The 12,130-nt window shown below is 45.7% G+C and overlaps 1 protein-coding gene and 1 long non-coding RNA gene across 5 annotated transcripts in view; one reads left to right on the top strand and one right to left on the bottom strand.

Moving 5' to 3' along the window:
- LUZP1 (leucine zipper protein 1) overlaps positions 1 to 12,130 on the bottom strand; it is a 50,160-nt gene that overhangs the window by 4,973 nt on the left and 33,057 nt on the right. For all 4 annotated transcript variants that reach the window (XM_080566737.1, XM_080566738.1, XM_080566739.1 and 1 more), the window contains 2 exons: positions 7,126 to 10,371; positions 1,723 to 1,887 (listed from right to left, as the gene is read on the bottom strand). In XM_080566737.1, coding sequence (XP_080422863.1) covers positions 1,723 to 1,887; positions 7,126 to 10,266 — 3,306 coding nt within the window. In that variant the 5' untranslated portion in view covers positions 10,267 to 10,371. The remainder of the gene's footprint in view (positions 1 to 1,722; positions 1,888 to 7,125; positions 10,372 to 12,130) is intronic.
- LOC308182342 lies at positions 5 to 2,786 on the top strand. The gene is made up of 2 exons (XR_013941771.1): positions 5 to 1,656; positions 2,418 to 2,786. It is a non-coding gene; the product is annotated as an uncharacterized lncRNA (long non-coding RNA).

The following is a 12,130-nucleotide window of genomic DNA, read 5'->3' as shown; positions in this document are numbered from 1 at the left end:
TAAGAGAGAACCCCGCAGCATCACAGATTGAACAGGACCTGTGGGTGCCTCTGGCAGCATTTTTGCTCTGGGGAAAAGTATTGTGATTGCCCTTAGGCAGTCATCCCATGCTCAACAGAAGCATAGCCTGATGGCAGGGCAGTGGGGGAACAGTGACAGGATCAGTTTGGAAGACAGTGACTGCCAGGCCTTACAGTGGAACGTTCAAAGCAGAATAACCCAGCCCAGCTCCTCATAGGCTTTTACCATCATCTTTTTTTTTTTTTTTAATGCTATAGCATACTCAGCACCCATTTCTACACCGGACACATGGATTTGGCAAGTGTGATGCATAACACCTGACAGCATGGAGCATACTGAGCTGATTTAACATCAGGTGTCTGTAGAGCATGCCTCCAAGTGCAAGGTGTTCAGGCTTCTGTTAGTCAACATGGAAGCACCAACTGACAAATGATGTATGTTATGGTGACCTGACTTTACTCAAGTTTTCATTTACAGCTGTTTCAGTCTGTGCAGAGAGAGGGAGGCATCACTGCCTCAGGTAGATGTCTGCGTCTAACCAAATGAATGTCACTGTGGTTAACATCTTGGTGATCACAAGAGCGTAACTGTGGTGTACAAAGTGTAGCTGGGACTGTGTCCCCGTGCTCTCTCTGACTGTGTAGGGCTCTCAGTTGCCTCACAGTCCTGCTGCTTGCATATCAGGACTCAGCAACTTCTGTGCACCTCCAGTAAGATGCAATGAAGACTGGTTTGATAAAAATATTTCCTACTGGGGCTGACACATAAAATGGAAAAACCAGTTTTAACTCTTGCAGCCTTTGGTATGCTTTTGTAGCACTGGCAGTCAGATCTTGTGGGGTTTGCATGCTGGATAAGCTCCAAACCACAGCCAACAAATATTTCATGTTGCGATGCAATGAATGTTATTACAGTGCTGGAGCCACTGGCTGAGGTGCCGAAACCCCTACAAAACCACTTCATATTTTGTTAAAAGAAATTAGGATCCACACTACCAATGCACTGAGCTCTGTACAGCTGCACAGCCGAAGAAGAAATGCCAGGAGAAATTTCAGTCTTTCACACAGTCTTTTGTGGCTGTGCACCTAGGACTGAAAGTCCATCTGGACCACTGCCTCCTCCAAAGGTAGCCCCTTGTGAAGAGGCTGGGATATGCATGCTCTTCATTTTTCTAGGAAGAAGTCATGATAGCCATGATAAGGTAGGCCATTTTTCCACTTCTTTGTGTGGCCAGAAATGTGTGCTCAGCAGGAAGAGCAGCAGGTATGTAGCAGCAAACAAGCACCCTAGTGGTACAGCAGCAAGCTGAAGGAGGCAAGTCCATGGCTGATTTTGTCTCCCCACATCATCTCTGGTTGTGTCCAATATAAAACAGGTGGCCGGGGATGACTAGGTGCAGTGGCTTTTATTCCATGGAGGATGCCTTTAGCCATAGAGATAGTTAAAATTAATTTAATATAGAAAAATAAGTTTTGTTTGTTTTGGTTTTTTTTCTTACCAGCATAGGAAATACTAGTAATTTACTGAAGTGATGCAGACACTCCACCTCTGGGAAGCACTAATCTAAGACTGGATTTCTCCTGAGAGGTTTATCCTCATTTGGGCAAGCAGTTCACTGAGTTATGTTACTGACAGGTCAGTTCAGATGATGGCTTCTTGCCTTCTAACTCTCTTTTATACATGGGCCTTGAACTTGCATACCTGTTCTTCTGATTGGAGACTCAGCGGTGGGTAGGGGTTGGACTCGGCATCCTGCAGTTCCATCTTGGTGGCTGGCCTTTTCCCTGGTGTGTCAACCTGTGAGAGGTACTCAGAAGAGCCAAACTGTTTCCTTCTGGAACTGGGCACAAAATCTTTGTTTTCATCCTGTGGGAAGAAAAATAAGAGGATTTGGACTATAGGATTATACAATTATACAATTAGGATTTTGGGCTATAGCAAGGTCTGGAATAGCTCCAGGTTCCTGGTCCCAGGTTTGCAGTGTGAGGCTCTGGTTTGAGTACTTTTGGCAAGGAGGGTGTCCAGGCCACCAGACCAGCTCTAGGAAGTCTTCACATGTATGCTCGCAGAGAATTTTTTTAATCCATCCAATAATTTATATCATAAAGTTCTGGGTGCTGAGTCCTCTGTCCAGCTGTGAGCATTTAGTGCTTGTGATTGATCCATGAGACTCAGGAGGGACTACTGGCAGCAGAAAATCCCAGTTTAGTGAATCAAGCAATCTCTTAAAAATATTAACTGTGTTAGCTACCATGGGTGGGAGATGACCAGTAACCTGAATCTTTTATTTTCTTGGCAATGAGGATGTGATGTGGGAGTTTCCTACACTGTTTTCCCAGTACAGGCATCTGAACAGTACTTTCAAACTCACTAATGGTTTCTTGAATGTCTGCCAGGACCTCTATGGGATCAGACTCTGGGATTCAGGTGCCTACAGTCTGCCTCAAGGCTGTTTTGGACAACTGTGTCTTTTGCTGAGCCTCTACCCTGCTGTGAGTTGCAGAGGTGAGGTGTCCCTATTCACCCGTCAGTTCCCTGGAAATGAAAGACGGCAGTGCCTTTGTTATTGATGTCACTGTCTGGAAAACTTCATCTGAGAACATTGTCATCCACAAGTTCCAGCATGCTGTCACATCAGTTCCAGGCACTGTCACATCAACATCAGATACAAAACAGATCATTGTAATGTTGAACTTATATTTTGCTTACAGAAATACAATTACAATATTAAAAATAAAAAAAAAAAAATTGGTGTTGCACTGCAAGCCGTATCTGATCGTCTGACTTTGGGGATGATATCGGGTTTGCTGAAACAAGCAGTGCACAGTCCTGCAAATGCTGCTGGATGCTGGTGGAACAAACTCAGTCCCTGGCCCTGGGGTAAAAGGAACAGCCTGGAAGAGAGAGGCACCAGCCTCTGTGTCTGGCAGAGATACCTCTGAGACAGGCACAGCTCTCAGCAAAGAGCTGTGATATGTTGTATGCCTGGATGGCAAACACCTGCTGATCTGGCCCTGCTGTGGAAGGCATCTAGCAAATACTAGACCTGACCTCTTCTTCTTATGCCCCAAACTTCACAATAAAAGGGAGATGTCAGCAGCGGCACCTCAGAGAACAGGCACAACAAAGGGACAGGTCACGCTGGCACCTCCAACTGATTGTTCTGACAGACTGTGGGCTAGAGAGAACCATGGTGGGCCAGGGTGTCCATTAAAAGTGAGGTGAGAATTTTAATTTCATGATATTGGTGTCTTGCTGAACCTGGACAGCTTACCAAAGGATGGGCACCTCCCTTCCGATTCAGCTGATGTCTTTTGAGGTGACCGGAATAAGCAGAGGTGCTCCACCCCCTTGAGCATCTCATAATGTCAGTGCAATCTCTGCCGTCAGGCCGCCTGAGGTTTATGACTGAAACCAGACATATTCTGGTCTCAAAGAGTTTCACAGGTGAGGAACTCAGCCAGGACAGTCAGGCCGGCCACCCAGCACGTGGCAGAGGGCCTCCTCAGACTGTACCACAGCGGGGCCGGTGTGGCTCAGCACAAGAGGCACTATAGAGAAAAATCGGCTGGACACTGACAAGGATCTTGGAAGCTGCTCTGAACAGATAGTAACACCAATGCCTCGCACCCTAGAATTCACACAGAACACACTCAAGTCCTCGGACAAAATTACTGAGGTATAAAGAAAGAAGAAGGAAAGAAAAAAAACAGTAATATGGCATGATTGGTTGCCTGAGTTGGAAGCTGATGTGGAGTCAGCAAGGATACAGTGGTGATGGGTGCACTTTCTCTTAATCCTTGAGCAGAGGAAAGGAGAGAGCGGGCATCCCTGGGTACCGTCAGGGAGACTTCCATGAGACCTCCACCCCCATAAGGTACATATGAAGAAAAGCCTACCTTTAGGTTTTTAATCTAACATCTGTGGCACACCACCCAACTCCAAGGCAGTCACATTAATATCACAGCCACAAGAAAAAAAAAAAAAGCACATATCTTGCACAGTTGCCGGCTTAATAACAGTTTCCTGTTATTCACTTCTGCACTAACTCAGACACTGCAAATTTTCAGCAAATATCATGCCAGAGAAATACTTTTATTTCATTATCTGAAACACAGATCATCAGAATGACTGAAGTGCTGCATCTCCTCGTCTTTCATGAAAGCCCAGAGAAGCTGCCTGTAAGCACTAGAGGGAGCAAGTCTTCAAGCTGCAACATCCATCCGTCAGTGCCTACAGCTGCTCCTACAGCACCTATCCAAAGCAGAGCTCCGAAGAGCTTCTGTAGTGCAATATTGCTCAAAGCTGAGCTTGTGTAGCTTGTTTGCTTACATCAGCAATAAAACAAACCGAAGGCTTAATTTACACCTTGTGCCTGGCATCTCCTTACAAGAATTATTTCCACGTGCTCGGTTTGGCTCTGACCCAAAAGACAGGCTGAGGCAGGGGCTAAGCCTCCTGCTCTGCTGCAGCAAACAATCAGACACAATGAGTGTCTCACAGAGAACACAGACAGAACGATGTGTTTCGACAAAACCAGCACCAACCCTGTGTTTTCAAAACAGGATTTTTAAGGCAATCTGAGACTTTGATTATTGGAGCTTTGGGGGGGGGGTGGGGGGTGACAGTGACGTCTTTACAGGAAAGCTGAATGTGGAAAGCTGCTCCCAGTGTTAGTTAGCACTGAACAGTGCTGAGTCTTCCACCAATGAAACAGGAACACCTTTATCAGAAACACAGATCCCATCAGAAAAAGACTGCTTCTGATAGTAATTTAAAGATATCCTTCAAAGGCAAATACTTTTTTTTTTTTTTCCTGAGGGCATAAACAATATTTTGAGCTGCCCAAAAACAAATAAATGAAACTTGGATTGCTCTGGTATACCTGTGTATCTCCAGTCTTTCAGGGTAACTTCATGCTGCTCATTTACAAGCTATTAATGTACTTATTTTATGGCCATGAATTGAGACTACTGACTACATGGTATCTGGGTGATTTTATTTTTAGGTACGATGCAGAGAGGGACATAACACAACATTCAAAAGCCCTGTGTGAACTAACCACATGTCTGCTTGCCTGCCTACCTATCACTCCACATATGGCCAAGGATGGAAGCTAGCGAGTTCATCAGAGCTAGTCAGACACACAGAGGTTAGGACGCTCTCTATAAGGTACACTTCAGCAGCTGTCACATGCATGCTGCACAGCAAGCAAATTTGAGCTAACTGACCTTGAGACCACCTGCAGACTGTGCTGCAGACCTACACTCAGTCCTGGATGTACTGCTAGGGGAAATACGGGAGAAAAATACGCAAATGCCTAAAGTTTCATTTTTCTGGGAACTGTTCCTTAGCTAGCATGGTAGCCCGTGAACATCCACATCATTGCCTACCCGAGTTGTGTTTTTTTTTTTTTTTTTCCCCCCCTGCAAGCAACAGATCCTGCAAATGCCTAAAAGCATTGCCAGCTTAGTGAGGTTGACTTGCTTCAGGGTGCTGTCAAAAACTGTTTGGGTTGCACTACATTGAACTACCATGTTCAGAAGAGTTAAATTGGACAGTCAGATCTTCTGAGAGGAAAGGATCGTCTGTTCTCAGCTAAGCCGTTTGGCCAACAAGGCAGATGTCTTCTCACCTTCTCTTTGGGGCTCCATGACTGGCTGCATGCTAGCCCAGCTGCAAGGAAGGGCCTCTTCAGATGCAAGACTCATGTTTGTGGGTACCATGAATTCAAACTCCTGGGCCAGTGGGAGGCCCAGGGCTGGTTCTCCCATTTCCTAAGCAACATTACGCAAAAGGAGACTGTCAGTTCTGCCTGGATTCATGGAAGAGAAGTGCAGACTGCTTGTAGCACAGCAGTGACCATGGCCAGGGAGAATATTGTCGCTTGGACTCTCACAACTACAGTTGTAACAGAAGTAGGGTTGCACGGACCTTTCTCCCTATGATATCCATTCAAGCACATTGTCTGGGTGATCCCATTCCTCACTGTCCCCTTCAATACAAGAAATTTAGGTTGTTCACTGAGGTTGATGAATGCCAGCAATCATGCCTGATGCATTCTTAGTGTCCAAACACAGCTGGAAAGCCAACTTGCACATTTTACTGCTAGGCAATAGACTATACAGAGTAAATGCAATGGTGCAAAGTGTTCTGTGCCTTTCATTGCCAGAGAAGTGGAATGATTTTGTACATTGGCACCATCTCATCTTTGTCAATGCCACAATCATCTGGTTGTGAATTTGTCCCCTCTGTCAACAGTACTATCAGATTACTCACCTAGGCTCCCCTAGGTGGCTGGAAATGGAAGTGGCTGCTTAGATTAGCTTTAAGTAAAGAGCAGAGGCAGTAGGTGCAGTGGGAATCAGCACATGGTTTAACAGACTGGAGGGCCACTTGGTGCCAGTGGGTGGATTTAAAATATGCTGGGGTCTGCAACTCTATTGGCAAGTGCATCTCACCAGCCACTCTCTGCCCCCACTCAGGTGGACTCCTCATTAGTAACACCCAAAAGAACAGGAAAGGAGGAAAGCCACCCCTGTGGCTCTCACTTTTCAGATAGTGTATTGATACAGACCAAGGAGGTAGCAACCCTCCCATGTAACCAGCCATCACTGGTCTGTTTAGGAGATGTCCAGGAAGCATTTCCAGACCAGAGTCCAGAAGTGGCTCTGGTTTTGCGTGCGGGAAATCATGCAGCCCTTACCAAACAGAGCTAAAGCTGCCCTGAGGCACAAGCCTATAAAAGTCTCGTTTGCCTCATTTTTTTGGTGGTTCTCCAAGCTGACTGTGCCATGCAAAGCCACTCTGAAAAACATCATATCCTACATACGCTGTGACCGTATCTTCTCTGATCTTGGAAAGACCAAATAGACATCAGTTTGTTATTATTCACATAGCATTAAAAGAACAGTGCAAGTAGATCTAATTTCAAGAAATCTAGATTTCTTTACACATACTTTTTACAAGATACTCCACTGAGTTTGACAGGAGTTGGATAAGGGCAGGAAATAAGCTGTAAGAATTCCAAATCACGTGCCCTACAACTAACAGACAACTTTAAAACAAGTTGAAAGGCAAGAGCGCTTAATGTAACACACTTACAGGTAATGTACTTTGGTGCCATGTAGCAGCCACTGTAGGATCACTGGTGTAGCTCCTGCGCGTTAGCAGTTCTGACGCACTTAAGTTACTTTTGGTCCTTCGGGACCCCAGTTCAGGGGCATTCCAGGAATTAGCTGTGGCACTGGTTCTTGCTGAGGTCTGCTCCAAGGAGTTTGTTCGTGCACTGTTCCCTTCCATTTCGGAGAGGTCCACTGAGGACGTGCACTTGTTTGTAGTACTGGAAGCTGCATTTTTCTCTACTTTTGTTTGAGAGTCCTCCACGGAATGTAAGCCTTGTCTTGTCCTCCATGAACTTCTCAGAGTCACATGTTTTGTTTCAGATGAAACTGCATCTGAAGAGCCATGGCTCTTTGAGCTGATTGTCTCTGAAGGCAACTCACTGTTCTTCTCTGAGAGTTCAGTAGTCTTTATTACAATGCTGCTTCTGGAGACCACTGTTTCTGTTCTACCTCTCAGAGCCGCCTCTCCAATTCTGTCGGCCTCAGATAATTTCAGAGCACTTCTATTAACTGATACCTCGAAGGGTGGGGAGAGATTGTTAGTTATTGGCGAGGGTTCATTCAGAGCAACTCTGATGTTGCTGGTGGTAACATGCTTCTCCTTTGCTGCTATGTCTGCACTGGGCCTTGGAGCTGTTGGCTCAGAGGGGAAGATCGTGATGCTGCTTGTCATTTTATTTGTTACCGTTTTAAAACTAGACTTCTGTTTTTCTGACTCTGCCTCAGATGTAGTCCCTCCCATGACTGCCTTCATGTCCTTTTCAACAATTGCAGGTTTAATGATGGCTTTTGATCTCAGAGCTTCTCTTGGGCTGAATGACCTTCTGGATTTAAATCCTCCAGTGCTGGCATCTGATGGTTTTATACACTTGGTGGAGTCTTCATCATGTACAGTGTTTTTGTCATTTTCAAAGAGAGATGCTCTAAAAACTCCCCTGGAATTGGAGAACTGCTTGGAATTGGCTTTCTTCCTTGTCTCAAAATCTGATTGAGTGTTTGCTTTTTTGCTTCTTCCTGTTTCTTCATCTGAATTAAGTTTGTCATGACTACTCCGGATGGTTTTGGAGTCTGTTTTTAAGCCAGCATTTACATGATCTGTTGCTGAAGTTGAAGATTGCTCTGTGTCTTCTTTATCAGGACCTGTAAGAATCTGTAGAATGTCTTCTTGACTCCTTGAGTGATGTGAACGCTTTGTTGGTGAAGGTTTTGCATTTTCAAGTGACATGTCTGTGAATTCTCCTTCCTGGGAAATTATTGCTCTTTTAGCCCTTCCCTCTAAGGGCTGCTTGTGTGATGCTGCAAAGGTGTTCATTGCTTCTGTTTTAGTGCCAATGCAATCTGATGCCAATGTGTGGGAGGAGAGGTGGTACCTGTATGCTGATGCCATGCCATTGGAAGAGGAGTAATTACCCCTGGGGAGCAGTGTGTCCCCCAAGAAGTCACTAACTTCTGCCTGGCTTGTTTTCAGCTTCTCAGCTAAAGAAGCCACTAATTCACCTTTGCTCGACTTGTCATCCCGTATGTCAGTGCTGGTTTGGCAGTTGCCCCGGAGTGTCTGAGATGGCTTTTCAGCCTTGGATCTCAGGCCTGTGTCACCAACGGGTTTAGAAGGTGTTTTCCAAGATTTCTGCTCATGTGCAGCAGGAGGGTATCGACTGAGGACAGATGGCTGCTCCTTTGGTCTCTTCCCCTCGTTCTGCATGATGGAGGCTTCCTTCTGACCAGATGAAAAAGTGGAAACTGAAGATTTCTCTTCCAGTCTTTTCATATCTGTTGCAGCAGCATCCACACTGGATGCTTTTCCTGCTTTTCTGTTCATGAAACTCGGACTGGGTACCTGCTTACCACCATGGCTGTAGCTGTCATTACTGAAGGAGAAATCTCTGTTCTTTACTCTTTCCCGGCGCTGCTGAGGTGAAACCTCCCTTGGCTTGTGCTTGGTGGCTGTTAAATCTGTTGCAACACCTCTGTATTTAGGTCTGTCATGTTTTCCCCTGCTAGAAAAGCTATCTTCATTTTCAACCTCTCCATTTTCCAGATCTTTCTGTTTCTTTATTTGCATTTTTATTTCTTCTAACTGACCAGTTAAGAGTTTGTTTTTATTCTGTTCACTCAAGAAACTGTCTTGCAGGTCATTGTTTTTGGCTCTCACTTTTTTCAATTCTTCTTCTAAAGATTCAAAATGTTTGATCTGAGTTTTAAGTTTCTCAATTTCTTGGGTAAGATCTTTCACTTTGTTGTCTTCCTGATTTTTATTCTTTTGGTTTTCTGATTTATTCCTGGTTTCATTTTCTACATGTTTTAGGTAATCCACACTTCCCTTCCTTCTGGTCTCTTTAGAAGGCAATGCAGAAGTCAAGTCATCTTCAATTCTCAAATCATTTCTGTCAAGGAGATTATTTGATGACCTTTCTAGCAAGTTGGATGCATTTCTAGTTTGATCTGCCCTATTCAGTTTATTGTTTTGTTCTAGTTTCTGTGTTAGCTCCTGGATTATTTTCTCATTCTGCTTTTCTCTTTCATTAAAATGTTTTCTTTCACTGATAAAGGTTAGTGCTAAAGATTTCAGTTTTTCTAACTCACCCGTTAAGCTCTGCTCGGTTTTATCCAGCCTGTCTTCAGATGCTTCAAGTTCTTTAACTTTCACTCGAAGTACTTCTAATTCTGTAGATATCTTTTTGGTCAAATTCTTTTCTTCATTGAGGCTAAGACACAGCTGTGTGCAGTCATTCTTGCTCCTACCAAAGGCCTCCTCCAGTTTCTCCAGCTCTGCCATTCTCCTCTGCAGGTGTTCAATTTCTGACTTCAGTTCTCGGGTGAGGCTCTCTTCCTCTTGAAGTTTTTCTTTCATTAACCGGCACAGCTCTTCAGCTTTCTTAATTTCTTCATCCTTGCCTTCAATCTTTAGCACTCTTTTCCGTAGGGCTTCAATGTCAGCTAGCATGCTGGAATTGCTGCCTTCTGCCTGGATAACTTTGTCCTGGAGGTCAAGCAGCTCATCCTCTGCTTTCTGGAGATTTTTGGTTGCTTCCTCCAGTTCATCAAGGCGACGACTAAGACTCTGCAATTTGAATCGTAGATGCCGATTTGAGGTCTCCTTATAACCTGTAAATTCTGCCATGTTTATTTTTTATTCCTTTTAGGTAGAAGCTTTGCTCAGTCTGGGTGCTTAACACTTTGTATATTCCTGTTATGTTACACTTTCTTTGGAGAGCGGCAACTCACCCTAAAAGAAAAAACACTTAAAATGAGTAGGGAAGCGCAGAATACACATATTATATGTGATATGCATATACATACATATACAAATATTTATATGATTTTTTTAAAATTAAACGTGTTTCTGAGTGCTAAATTAGGAAAAAATAAACTGTGAAGGACCCCTTTGGTTACACAGAATTTCAGAAAATAGTCTGTTACCAATAGCTGATGAAGGAAGTGTCCTCTGCTGTCTGCACAGGCAATGCTTGCCTACCCTGCAGCCCCTCACAGCCAGGGTCAGCAGCTGATACAAGCCTGCCTTTGCACAGGCTCCTGGGTCAGGCACATGCAGGAGCCAGGTCCCTACACAGTCATGCACCTATGCAACTAATGACTCTCATCTCAGCCATTCATGTCTCCTGAAGATTCCTTACAGATGGAGACTCATGGACTATAAATAAGACCTGGAAACTAGAAAATACAGACCCCCAGACATTCAGTGGCTGACAGCAAGTGGGGTTGGAAGGCCGAGCAGGCGGTTCTCAGTGCATGCAGGCCCCCCCCACTAGTTGTGCATGGCCTTGATTCACAGAGGTGAGGGAAGGGAGAAGCTCCCTCATGTCTCTGCTAAGGGACTGCTGCATGCAGCTTGCCTGGCTGCTCCAGCAAGAAACAGGGAGCTCCAGCATACCGGTGAAGGCTGAGAGCTGCTGCCAGCCAGCACTGCCCATCGCTTCCAGTATTTCTCCTGCAGCCGACGTTACTTGGCATCAGACTTTACCTGGGTTGTAATTATGTCCCGAGGACACTGTACCAATGGAGTTTCAAGTTTCCCCTCTCCTGTTTCAAAAGCTGTCGGTGCCATCAGCTGTCACCCATTCACCCACCCAAGAGAGGAGCAGTTGCAAATCCTCATGCTTCTGTTCCTTGTTGCCACTGATGATGAGCAGCAATTACAGTATACGGGCAAGCTCCAACACACTAAATGTAGCTTTCTTCCCAGGTTGGAGATGGCAGGGCTTTTTTCAAACGGCCCTTCTGTGCTCAGCATGGGGTAGCCCGGATGGAGGTGGGAGGATAAGGTATTCTCGTCTGGTTCTCAACATCAGCATTGTCCTGTCCTGGGCTTCAGGTACATCCTACCCATGCAGTGAGCGTGCAAGGGCTAATGCAAGCATGTGGAAGGGGAGGTGACTGCAGCTCTTTGACCTGCGCCCTTGCTCAGGCTGTCTTGAAGCAGGATATGGCCTCCAGCATTTCTGTCGGAGCTCTCTGCAGAGGAAACGCTCAGGAGTTTCCTATTTCACAGTGCCAAGAGGTGAACAGCAGGATGTGGGGAGGAGACAGTGCTGGTAAAGGAGACTGCCGTGCCCCAGCACAAAGCCTTTGATCGAAGGTGATTCATTTCCTGATGGGCAAAGGGGACTGCAGTGCAAACAGGCACCAGTGGCACACACCAGGCAATTGCCATGCACACCAGGCACCCTGAGTGCATATCAGACACCCACGGCATGCATCAGGCACCCGCTGTGCACACCAGGCACCCTGTGGTCCCTCTTCTGCAGGATGACTCTCACCAACATATTTGCTCAGTGTCACGCACACCAGGAAGCTGAAAGGAGCACTGTAAAGAGCAAATGAACAGGAACCTCGGGCCCCCTGTATGTACTGGGGTGTCTGGACTTGGCTGTACACGTGTCCGCTCCCTCACTATGGTGGTCACATCCCACGCCTGAGCCACCCTCCCTTGCGCTGCCTACAGACCACAAAGGCCACATAGGCCA

This window comes from Anser brachyrhynchus, assembly GCF_964034855.1.
Source record: "Anser brachyrhynchus genome assembly, chromosome: 24".
In the NCBI taxonomy this organism is placed as follows: Eukaryota; Metazoa; Chordata; class Aves; order Anseriformes; family Anatidae; genus Anser; species Anser brachyrhynchus.
Note: the sequence above shows the minus strand (reverse complement) of the source record. Positions and strands in the feature narration are given on the sequence as shown.